General features: G+C 37.4%; 1 protein-coding gene across 1 annotated transcript; it reads right to left on the bottom strand.

Moving 5' to 3' along the window:
- Nucleotides 1–7,811: 7,811 nt before the first annotated feature.
- Nucleotides 7,812–12,319, bottom strand: LOC119995870 (protein SUPPRESSOR OF MAX2 1). Its single transcript, XM_038842336.1, has 3 exons — nt 10,616–12,319; nt 9,846–10,143; nt 7,812–9,741 (listed from the first exon to the last, which is right to left on the bottom strand). Exons 1-3 carry the CDS (start codon nt 11,884–11,886, stop codon nt 8,104–8,106), a joined length of 3,207 nt encoding a protein of 1,068 aa, XP_038698264.1. The 5' UTR covers nt 11,887–12,319; the 3' UTR covers nt 7,812–8,103.
- Between the last annotated feature and the right edge of the window lie 1,258 nt (nt 12,320–13,577).

Raw genomic sequence — 13,577 nt, 5'->3', positions numbered from 1 at the left:
TAAGGTCAAGCAGGGCAGCTCAATGACATGAACCAATGGACCCGACAAGTAATGGGTGTCCAAGATTTGAATCTCCAGAGCCATTACAATATTATATCCTGCCATCCATATATGCTAATATATTTTAACTTTATCTGTTAAATATGGTTAGCTGGGGAGTTGTTAAAGCCTCATGATGAACATCTTTATACCTTCCGACAAGTTGGGTTGAACTCTGGATAGATTCGGCATAGCCCACAAGCCCAACAACAATATAATATTGCCCTATTTTGGCCGAAATCCTCACGGATTTGCTCCTTCATTTCTTTACCGATGTGGGATATCATGACCTCATCTCACCTCAACTTTTTCAAAACTTCGAGTCGCCAAACACAAATAATTGATTGTAAACCTAACAAGTGTTTGTCTAATTTTAGGCACATAATTTCCAATTAATTTGGACCATCATGTGTCGACAATAATTCTCCCAATGTCTGAAAAAAAAAATCCCAATTCAGGTAGCAATTTGTACTTTCAAAATTCACTCAATTTTTATTAGGGTTTAGGGATATGAGTGTATGCATGTGTGTGTCCCATTTAATAAAGTTAGAGATGCCCACATTACCAATTTGAGCTCCCCCACATAGTATGACATAAATTAATTTGAATGTGGAGATAGGGAACATGTAAGCATGGTGCTCTAAAAGCCCAACATATCTACAAAAATATGAGCAATAAAAAAAAAAAAAAAGACAAATTGCAAGCATGTTGTCATCCATTTGTTACCATTCCACTAAATTATTATATTCAAATTCCATTTCTATTATATATAGTTTAATTAAAAAAAAAACTTGTACATAATAATTAATAAGATTATCTATCTAAAAGTAGTTTCACATCCTTATCTCAATCTCTCTTTTTAAGATTAATTAGGTTTAATTAATTAATTAAACACCCACTAAGATGTCAGCTTCCTACTTTCTGAAAAGGTTGATGCAATCAGTGTTGCTTCAAAGACAAACTTTACTTCTTCTTTTTATATTTTGAGGGGTTTAGGTAAAAAGCCAAGCGTGACCCTTTTTTCCCTGTTAGATGTTGAGAGAGAGAGAGAGAGTTTCGAATTGGTAGCCTTTGTTAAAGAAAGGTTTAGGACATAATTTTTTTTAAATGGGAAAGATGGGATTCAAATTTAAAACTATGATGATACACATCATCTTTACTATTATAACTAATGGCTCGAATGTATTTTTAGGACGTAATTGATTAAGATTAGGTAAAACTAATTAACATCATTAGGAGATTTAAGTAATTAGTTTAGACCTAGAAAGGACAAAATTGTCAAAGTCAATATGAAGAGGAGTCTTCTTTATCGTCTTTACATTAATGCAAAGGAAGAAAAGTAATGGGTTTGGTCTTCTCTTATTGTCTAGGCTTTTCAAAAAGGTGTTTATCACCCACCGGCCTTTCCTTCTTTTTTTAACGTTTGGGATTTTGCTTTTGGAGAGAGTCGTTGAGCCGCCAACGCATGCGCGTGCATGTCTCTCATGGTTGCACCATATGTGGGACCCTTTTATTTTAAAACCGAGAAAGATATCGTATAAATTTGCTCTTCAGAGAATTAATATGAATCTAAATTCAAATTGTCAACCTTGTTTATACAGAATTTTTTATTTTATAATAAAATAAGTTGGATCAAAACTCAACGCACGACCATAATAAAATTGTTTCAAGTGGAATCCTAACTTAAAATATTCATAGTCAATACATTTTGGCTGTACATCACTCGATTATCACTTAAAGTGATTTCTCGTGGGCCCGCTAATAGTAGAAAATATTGCCCAAATCCTTTTTTCCATATTAAATTGGGTAATAAAGCAATGGGGAACTAAATAATTAACAATTAATGGGTGATGAAACCACAGCTTTTTAGCAGATTAAATGAAACCACTCATTAAAATAATTGAAAACTATCATTATTCATTGATATTATATCATCATATCTCTATTCCATAGCTCACCCCACACATGAGGTTTGAGGTTGGGGTTGTTTATTAGCTTAGCTTTGAAGGGAAGTACTGAAAAAGAAAAAGAGAATAAAATAAATACTCTTATGATATTAATTAAATTAAAATAAATTAATGTGGTGTTGGAGTGGTTGAGGGTTTTTGTTTTTATTGTAAAAAGTTTGGATGATATGACATAAGCAAGCAAAAGGAACACAAAACATGTAGAAAGGTGGATGTGGGGCTTTGGAGAGAAGAAAAGACCAATCCACTCCCCCTTTTTCTGCATCCAGACAAACATAGCAATTAACAACTGGAGCTTTCTTTCTTTCTTTCTTTGTGATCAAAGTATAAATAAAATAATTCTTTTCTTTTCTTTTTTATATATGACGTATAACGGGTGGTGATTGCGTTTGAGGAAGAAATTGATGGGAATCGAGAGGAAATTGAGAAGGAAAAACTAAAAAGAGTTGAGGAGAAGAAATAGTCCTAACTTTTGACTCAGTTGACAAATTTTCTATTATAATATGTTTTCGAAGATTGATTTTCGTCCTCCATAAAATTCTAACCCGGGCTTGCCCGGTTGAGATATTTTTCAAGCTTAAATTACCTGTTTAAGACAGGTTGGCGGGTGGTTAAAGTTTTATTATTATTGATCAAATTTTTGTTTTAGCTAAAGTCCTTGTTGGTCTATTTAAACTGCTGATCGGTTGTTATTTGGATTATTATTAAAGTTAATAAACGCTTTGGTTTTACAATTAGTTTTCCTTGGTGGATTCTAAGACTGCTTTTTAGGATTTACGCTTGTATTTCCGTTGATTGTTTTCAATATAATATAATACTATTTTTAAAATAATTTACCGTAAAACCCCTTTATTATCAAATTTTTTTAATGTCTCTCACCTTCATCATAGACTCATTATATATATATATATATAGACACACATACATTTTGATACCATTGTCATATAATCTTGACCAAGTTAAATTTCCTTCAATTATTATTAACACTAATCATAAATCATGGAAGAGTAAATAAATTAATAATCCTTTAAAAATTATTCCATTAATTTAACATAATTTAAATTGGAACGATTATTGTCATCTCTTGAGATCGGTGATCTATTAAACTTTTAGGGCTTTTCTCCATGACTCGCATGTGGGGCAATGAAATTGACAGTAGGCACCACATTGGTTGTACCTGAAGTTATCTCAAATTATATATAGCAAAAATTAAACTCAAGTTTGTCAAGTGATTATGTAAGACTCTTTCCTCCACATTAGTAATACTTTATTCATTTTGGGTCGGTCCATACAAATTTGAGTCTAGAAAAAGCGCTTATTAGTTGTTATTTAATTAGTTTGACCTATTATAGACTATAACTCACATCTTCCAATGGGCAATGTGAGATAAGAGACTTAACTCTCTCACCACTCAATAGCTCGTCTAGCACTACCAAACTTACACCGTAGAGACTTGTCACCCCGTCCATTCGAGCCGGATGTTACAGAATGCAAATCAACAGGATTAGGATGGGTGATCGGCTACGTATTCATGTCGTCGGTCCCCAACTTAGCTTATAAAAAATTGATGAGATGCATAATTTTTAGAAAAAAATTATATGTACAAATAGTATTAGGTATTGGAAATTTTCACCAAGATTCTCCTTCAGAAATCTCAAGAATAAAAGAGAAATTGAATTGGATAATAAAACCACAATCACATGCAACACACAAGAATATACGTAGAAAACTCCAAAGTTCGAGAAAAATCATGGTTGTTGTCAGATACAACCAAACTTTTGACAAATTGTTATAATAATATTCTCAATGACATCTCTACCCAAGAATACCCAAGATCCCAAGAGATTATCATAAGCTTCACTCATGCTCATACTCTATAAGACTCTACATCTTGGAATCTCTCACAGTCTCACACCTAGAACTCAATTACATCAAGAGATTTCCCACAATGCTTTCTCTACCTTGCTCTCTCTCTCTCTCATCAGGTTTGGCCGTCTCTCCGATCATTTTTAGAGAAATAAAACCCTATGAATTAATTTACAACCCTAAAGCGTCACTTATATTTATACTGAAAAACTGCAAGTCGTGACATCCATCTAAACATGCAGCTACTTAATCCGTCTGGAATTCGGATAGAAGCACCTATATTCGGAAGGCTATAATCCCCCATTCAGACGGAAACTCCAAAAGAGCAACATATCATATGTCAGAATAGCAAAATTAGCCTCCACATCATTAACCAGACACTCATCCACTCACAGCACATCTTCGATTTGCAATCCAAATCGACTCCAATTTATTGATCAATCCTAACATTAGGTTGGGTAATCTGCTTAGTATTAATGTCGTATCTCCCAACTTAGCTTATAAAAATGATGAGATGCATAATTTTTAGAAAAAGAAAGAAGAAATAGTTAAAGTAAGTATATATAAGGAGGAATATGGGAAGAGAAAACTGACCACTCATGAAGTCATTTATGAATGGTTTAAAGATTATTTTCCCACAATTTCTTAAAATGAACTAGCTTGCAAAGATCCTTTAATTCAATTTTATTTTCCTTTCATTTTTTATTTCTTTTTTTGTGGAAGAGAGAGTTGGGTTTGTGAGATTAATGTTCATGCAACTAAGTAGGGACGGGGCACGAAACTTTGTAAAGAAAAAACATGATGTGCACACGAGAGAGAGAATAAATGAGATCTCATGCATTGTTTGAGCTACTTAATATATAAAGCTTATGGTCCTCCATATATATTTTTGATTTGCCATTGATGTAACATCTTTGTCTTCCCTAGTGGTTCCACTTGTTTTGTCCACATTAAAAACATATAATAATTCATATCATTACTCCAAAATAATTCATTATAATTGATAATACCAAAATGACTCTCCAATCAAATGTTGACACATGACACATAAGATGTCGAGAAATAAGCATAGGCAAACCCGAGCTGAAACGATGGTAAAACAATTGAGGAGGTCTCCCAGGTACCGACCCGAGGAGACCGCTCGATAAAAAATCAATGATGCTCCTCTGTCGACTCAAGTATCCGTATACCAAAGGGATACAAGTTCTAAAGGAGTCCAACTCTAAGGAATCCGAATGGGATTTACACTCCAAAAGTCCTCCTAAAGATCATAATATGAGGCTTGTAAAAAAAATATCATAATAAGAGATATCTACTCCTATTACAATAAGATTTCTTTTAACTCATAAGAAGGAACTTGAAAATCAGGTAAACTAATTCTGAACTCTGAACTTTCAATTGTTAGTTTTGAGAGAGAGAGCTCCGGGAATCGAACACTCCCAAACAACAAAATCTCGTTTTTACTTTAACGTCAGAGAGGTCATCCGAGTACAACCGCAAGTCCGCTCATAGCTTTCATTTTCTACTGTGCAGGTAGCTGAATAATAACCTGAAGAAGGTGGTCTGGCCAACTGATTCATCACTTAGGTGAGTTCTATTTTTGATATCATCAGTAATGAAAATTTTTTTTTAAAAGAAAACACGCATGGCTCTCCACATCATCATTGTTTGTCTCCACTTATGCATTAATGATTCGATGTTGAAACTTGAATCTGGCCTTTGAGAACCTTCAAGGAACACGACAAAATCCCATAATAGAGAGTGAGAGAGAAGGTTGTGATCAATTAAGGGAGCAACTAACTAGCTTTTGATAGGGTAATTTGGTGTTTGTAATGTGTATTTGTGGTCGGCTTCGGCTCCATTGGTGCCATCTGGACTGGCGTGTTTTTGTCATGTCACGTTCAGTACTTAGTTAAGCATTATGTCCTAACCCTAAAAAACAATAGATCACACACACATATATATATATATATATATATATATATATTGGTAAGTGAGTCATTATCATATTCACACATGGATGTATATAGATAAGTAATAAACCAAACCTCTTTATCTGCAAGTTCAAGCATATATTTGAAACATCTTTTTTCTCTCTTTTTAATAAAACTCAATATTTACTAGTGTTGTGTAGTGGTTAAAAATCGTCTTAGCCGATTCTATCAGGTCTACGACTCATCTAGAAGGCATTATCCACTAACAGGCCCACAACCCATCACAGATATGATGATTCAGTTTAAACTTAGTTCGCACTGTATCATACCACACATATCGGATTGGGCATTCCTCCCAAACGACCAACTCATTTGACTCATGTCTGATAGGCTGGCATGTCATCTCGACCTCGTGTTAAATAGGCCTCGTGCCAGTCTTCAACCATACATTGTACTGCGTTTGTCTCGAGACTTGTACCTATCTTATCACTAACAATGAGTAACAACTTTAGACATGTCCCCTGTAAATTTGTCTTTCCAGACTTTACTTTTGACACACGAAACTGAGATTTGCCCTGTCCCTATTACCAAGCTATAACAACGTACTTGCTCTTGACACAAACCTACTACACCACCTTCTTCTCCAATGGCTATTTTGACTTGCACCCTGTATGGTCCAACTGACACGTATCTTCACCAAGATCCTCTTTGCTCTCTCTGAGCTGTCTTTCAAATCTAGAGAAACAAACAATAAGAGTTAGGTTACAACCTTAGAAAACCAGTCTCTTATTTATAAAAAAAATACTACACCCCGTCAATCGTTCGTACGGACGCCTAAAGTTTCCAGACCTGATTTCCAACATACCCATTCGGACACCTCTATTACCTGTCTGGACGGCTAAAGCCCCGTCTAACTGAACAACAACTCCAACAACGCCAAACCAACAACATTACAGAATTTACCTCGACATATTTCGAATCGACTTCGAATTTATTGATCAATCCCAACACTTTTCTCCCTTTTCTCTTAAATCATCGAATACAACTTCTTGACTATCACCTTCGACGTATCTCACTTCTTGTTGATGGCCCATCATGATTATTCTTTGATTGTAGGTTCACTCACCACGACGAAAGAGTCAAAGTCCTCGGTATTCTCATGACTCCTTTTTTTGTACAATTAAAAGCACCCTAAATTTGGTAAATGCACATTCAGAATTGCACAAAACAAACTACTCTTGCTTGGTTACGCGTGTTTCCAAAATCCATCATTATTTCTTCCTTCTTTTAGACATGAGCCACGTGGGTGTCTATAATAAATTATAATTTTTGGTCAAAAATTAATTTATATTTTCTCCAATATTTATCGAAAGAAATGTATAGGTATAGGGCTCGGTTTGGAGTTAATTTATTAATTTATATTTCCACATGCACCGCAAGAGATGCGTTGACATACGGCGTTCTAAATTTTCACTGAATTAGTAATAGTGGGACCACAAATTTATTATAGCACCCCGCCGCATTCATGTTTGAAAAATAATTTCACAAAATTTGTTCACAGTTTTGGTTCATATAAGTAAATTTATGATATATATTTATATGAACAACGACATCAAGCAAATTTCTCAATTAAAGTAATGAAAAAAGTTTCCCTTAAGAAGTTTCTTATCTGACGATACTCGAGTCGTTTGTCCCGCACACATTAAAGTTTCTTATCTGACGACATGATAAATTAGGTCAAAATCAAGCGCATAACCAAAATCCAACGAATTCATAATCTCTCATCTCTCAAGTTGATACGATATTCCTCCGATATAGATAAAAAAACAATTCACTATAGAAAATATACACAAGTTTAGATTGCACACTCATCCACGTGAAATATTAACAAGCTTGCACGCAAGACCCTCAAACAAGAGGGTAGAGCCAGTTCATACTTTTGTAGGCTCCACAAATATTTTAATAAAATTGGCTAATCAAAGAAAATGAAGAAATAAATCATTGATGAGAAGAATGCTTCAATCTTATTAATTCATCATTATAAATAACTAAAATAAACAAATGTATTATCACCTTCCATATATATATATATATATATTGTTTTTTCTTACCCCAAAAAAACCATAAAAAAATTAAATAATAAGGAAGTGCAAGGCATTGTCAAGATTCTAAGTTCTTAACGTCCTCCCTTTCTTTCTAACCGTCTCTTACTCTTCCCCCGCCAAAAACAGTTTTTCTTGTTGTTGAGTGATATTTACATCTCTACATCCAAACACCCCAAGTGTATAAACCAAAACTCACAACCCATCCACCACAACATTGATGCTACTAGGCAACAAATCTCCATTGCCACTGGCATCAGAATTGCCATCTGGTTCGAGCCGGACCACAATGGCTCCCAACTCATCCACATTTGTTGGCATCCGTGACTTGAGCTGGTGCAAGCTTGGAACAAGAGCTTTTTCCATCCAGTCCTCCATACCAGTCTGACTTAACCATACCCCACCGGCAATTTTTTCAAGAGCCTCATCTTCTATTTCAATTGAGAGCCCACTCCCAATAATGGTGGAGAATTTTTTCGTGATGGAGTTGGCAATGTCGCGTCGAATGGGGCCAAAATCAATGGGCTTGAAGACAATGGTGTCGTCTACAGAACTCAACAGCTCATGAGATGCTGAAGAGGTTGTGGATGATAATAGTCTGCAGTTAAGGAGGACATTCTCGTCTTCATGACCGGTTGTGAGATCGCTTGAATTGTTTGACCTGTCGGTTTTATTATCCCCTGTATCAGCAGCAGCTTCATTCAGATCGAATGAAAGTGCTGGAGCGGACTCCTTCCGTAGCTTATTGGACATTTCTTCATCACAAAGCCAATTAGCTCGCCGTTTTGCAGTTTTTACTTGAAGGCAAAGCTTCAACTGCCACCCTCCCTTTGATAACATGGCAAGCTTTTTCTCATAAAGTGAAATGCTACTTGTCAAGAACTTGAGATCGTCTGGCAACCAATTCGCAGTAAGAACGAAAATAACATTCCCAAGACTGATTTCGCAGCCGTATGAATCCGAAAGTCGGCCTCTATCCATGGCCCGCTTAATGCTCCCACAAACAAGCATATTCGCTTCATCAATGTCCTCAAGCATGATGACTGAAAAGGGGTTCCTTTTAACGGCCTCAACTATTCTAGATAAGACAGTTTTACCACGGAAATTTACATCAGGTTCTCCAGCATCACGTCGTGAGCCGAGATTGACAATGACTGGATCGGATCCATAAACCATCTCAGACAAAGCCGATGCCATCTTTTTCTTGCCAACCCTATCAGGACCTGTGAACAGTAGCCATGTATCACCCCTTGATCCAGCACCCCTCCGCTTTCCATTGCCCAATTTACATTGTGTCACAGTTGTGGCCACTGCAGATGCAGCCTCTTTCTGCCACCATACTTTTTCCATTAAACCTTTGAGAAGCTTCTTGAACGTGTCAGCATCTGATGAACTAAAAAGCCTGTTGCTCTGCAGTTCATGTGACCTGTTCTGTGGATCAGAAGGAATGCATCCCAGAAAATCTTTGGTCATCCCCCTCTGAATTTTGTCTGGGCTTGTCTCCTTCACCTTTGGCCGCCCTAGAACGAGGTCTGTTTTCACTGGGCTTGCTGGCGGTGAAACTGCCTGCTCAGATGGTTGAGAGAGCACTGCACTTTGATTCAATTGCAATGATTCCCCCAGGTTTCTATTGTGCTGTACTCTAGGCTGCAAAGGTTGACGAACAAGCAAATTTGGATTGTACATGCTTGGCATCGAGAAAGTGGGAGCAATTCTCTGAGAATTGGCGTTGGACAGATGATGAAAATTAGGATGAAGGCGCAAACAAGTGTCATCCCATTTCTTCCGTAATTCCAAGGACTTCTGTTTCATTATTAGTTCTTCATCCTTCGTCTGCAAAACAGATAAACAGAAACAATGGTCAACATAATTTGTCCAAATGGCCTTTAACAAAAACAAATATATTAACTCTGTAGCTTCAGTGTAGCTGAACTTACTGGTGTCTGATCAAATGTTCTAGCACTGTCATCCTGTGCCTTGGCATTTTGCAACCACTGGGGGAGTGCCGGCCTGTCTGCTTCGGATTTAATTTCAGATGAGGTTTTCTCAAAGTCCTCGCATCCAAGTTTCTCTAGCTCTTGTTCATAACTCTGCATGCACTGAGGACAGCAGCTAGACCTTCGAGCAGGATCCAAGTTCTCAGGCACACGCCTTGTCAAAGCAGATGTAGTTTGTAAACTTTTTAATGGAGAGAATGAATCGACTGAGCTCCCAAGAATCCCATTGCTCCCAAGCCTAAGATCAAATATCAATAACAAATATTATTTTTCAAGCCAAATTAAAATTTAAACATTTTGTAATAGTAAAACTGCATAATAATTTTTTCCCAGAAAAAAAAAAGTTATGCACAAAATCATAGTATGCAAGAATCTGTCATTTTTATCCAGAATCATGCTTGCCCCCCCACCAATGCTAAAAATTAAGCAAAACCCAGCTATCACTGTTTGCCTTTTCATCTTAATTAAGAAATTTTCCAACTGATAGAAAATATAAACTAGAGATTATACATTTCGAAAGAGAACTCCTCCAATGATCCATAATCTACAATCACCCATGCCACAAAAATTTCACTATCAATCCCAGCTACAAGAAGTCATTCACACCAAAATCAATTAACAAAACTCCAATGATGGAGATCATTCACCTTCAAACCCAGTTTAAGCACTGAACTGTTCAAATTGCACATACCAAGAGAAAAAAAAAATACCTTGGAAACATCCCTGCAAGAGGTGCTCTGGCAGCAATTGGTACAGCCTGCAAATCCCAATCATTTTCCATGGAAGGATGATAGACCTGGCACCGCAAATAAGTTTCACAAGTGGCAGTCCCAATTAACCAAAGTCTTCCCATGCCAGCACCACACTCCGCAAACCTCGCCAATAGTTTCCCCATCTCTGCAACCGCAGCCCTCCCTGCCTCTGAAACCACCTGCTGCTGCTGCTGCTGCAGCTGCAGGGGCATAGGACCGAGACCCGTAACCCCAAAGTTTACTGGCTGCTCAACCAGCCACTTCAAATCACCCAAACTAAGAATCACGCCTCCATCCTCCAAATTTGACATCTGGGTCTCAACCAATTCCCCTAATTCCTTAATCTTTCCTGGTATTTGTGCCTTGTCTAAACGATGATCTTTATGTACATGAATCAGCTTCTCCAACTGAATCACCCGAACATTCTTCAGAGGCCCATCTCCGATTTCCTTATTTTCAATTCTCCTCAATAGCTCCTTTAACAACGCATCCGGCTCTGATTCTCCTACCAAAACAGGGTTCCTCTTCTTAGTCCTCAAAAATATATCCAAAACTCGCTTCACTTCCTCATTCCTCTGATACCCGGATTGGGAAGCGTTACTCTGCTGTTGCAATCGTGGATTTAGATACAAATTTCGACCGGTAGGACCCGGGACCGCCGTTACCGGTGTCGGTGCACGAAAACCCAACCCAATTGAACTAGAATTAGAAGCCACCGTACTCGTCGAATTCAAAGACTGTTCAATTGTCGCCTTAACGGCTGGACTAGAAAAGCTGGCTTCGCGCATGACTCTGCTCACACTTGGGTCATCAAGAATCGATATAACAAGCTGTTCAAGCTCAACTTTGACGGCCAACAGCGGCTGCTGCTGCTGCTCCGGACATCCACGGCGCTGATGAGCCTGGGCCCGCTTGAGTGCGGCCATTAAAGCATTCGATATAGGAGGTTCAGGGCCCGGGCTGAGATTCTGAGCCGTCGGTAGCCGCTCCAAGGCAACACTAAAGCAGAGTTCGAGCGCTCGACACTGTAAAGGATGGGACGAATTGGGATGGGACTTGATGCAGGCTTGCCGAAGAAACCCAGATGGCGAAGCAAGAAGAGTCGCCGCCACATGTAGAGGCGTAGTCTGGCCATGATTCCGGCGACCCGCCTCAGCTATCGAATGGTTCAACACGCTCGCCGCCTCCGGCGTCAGAGTTTGTTGGATCGTGCTAAACCCAGCTCTCATTTCTTACCCAAAAAAAGAAAGAAGAATCAGAAACAAATGCCTCTGTAATTGTATAATTGTATTATGTATATCTATCTTCCCCTTCACTTCCCCCTTACTTTTTTTGTTTGTTGTTATGCCTGAAAGTAAGTATGGAAAAAAGAAGCAGACCGACCCAGCTAACCGAAAGAGTCTCAAAAAGGACAAATAAGCATTTTCAAGGGAAAGGAAAGAGAAGCCTTTTCCTCCCCAAATAAACAATCAAGAAAAAGTAATATAGCTTTCCTTCGCCTGGGGTTCTATCTCTCTCCGTCAACAAACAGTGTGTGTGTGAGTATTCAACGCGCAAAAGGGAAGCTCAGATCCCCTCCTCCTTCGCAAGAACAATCCCCTCTCTCCCTCTCTGTCTTATGTATGCTGATTCAATTCAAGAACCAAAATATCCAGATGTGAAAAGAAAATGGACCCCAGTTTAGTAAAGATTAGTTATTGTACAGCGGTGAAGGAAAAATGTTTTGTTTTTCAATAATAATACGGATGTGAACTGTTGATATCTCAGTTATATCCGCTATTGAGTTCTACGGATAAACAGAATAATTTACTTAGATCCTGTGCGTTGATGTGTTCAACTCAACATAATTCAATTGAATCATGTAAATAAATACGTTCAACTCGACTATTGAGATTACTCGAATAGGAATTGAATTTTTATTATTTTCGTTTGTCTTTATTGTTCAGAGAGAGAGTCTGAGAGAGTTGGAAGTACTATCAGTTTCTGCAAGGAATTCTGGAAAATGCTTTGTGGGCAGAGGAGCAATCTTGCTCTACTTTTGTGGTGTGTCATCTTCAGCCTTTTCATTATTTTAATAATAATAATTATTATTATTATTATTATTATTTTCAAAATCTTGTTTTGTCTCTATGCGCTTGAGATAATTGAGTTTTAGAGAGAGAAAAACCCTTTTTAATAGAGAGAGAAAGGGTAGATTACTCACTTTATTATCAGCAATAGAGTTATTAGAGTCATAGGCTATGGATTGACTACCTTTTTATCTTCCACTTCATCTCCACTCATTTAAGTAGCGCGTGCCACACTATTTCCGTGTGTTTGTTTGACACGATCTATGAATTCGCGTGGGTGTTGAATTTGTTTCCTTTTCTCTCAACCAATTTTCTGCTTTTCACACGCAACTGCTGAAAAGCCACCGCACGACTTTCACCTTTTCATACTTACTACTCTCGCTTTCTCTCTCTCTCTCTCTTACTTTCTCTGACTACAACTTTCATAACTTTCTATCTGATTTTCTACGTTAAATGTAAGAACACAAGATATTGGTTTCATCCCAACTTCCTTTGCCACATATTCATAGTCATCGAGTATGTTAAAGTTGAAGTTTGACAAATGGAAAGCTTTTATTTATACGTGTGTCTAATTTGCTTTCACACGATAAAAAAGTGTTAGTGACACCAACTCGGTTTTTTCCCCGTGGGATACGTTGTTACTATCTTTTATAAGGGTGTTCATTCTGTTTTCGATCGGTTAAAGAAATGTTCACATTGATTCGATTATGATATTTTAGAATCCATAATCGAATCATATATGTTCGGATAATCAAATCGAAATAACCATATTTTTATGATCGGATCGGTTAAGTTTTCGGTTTTTGAAGAAATGGAAGAAGTATGAATAAAACTTAAATATTGGGAGAAAA

This window comes from Tripterygium wilfordii, chromosome 4 (assembly GCF_013401445.1).
Source record: "Tripterygium wilfordii isolate XIE 37 chromosome 4, ASM1340144v1, whole genome shotgun sequence".
NCBI lineage: Eukaryota > Viridiplantae > Streptophyta > Magnoliopsida > Celastrales > Celastraceae > Tripterygium > Tripterygium wilfordii.
This window is presented reverse-complemented; position numbering and strand designations above follow the sequence as displayed.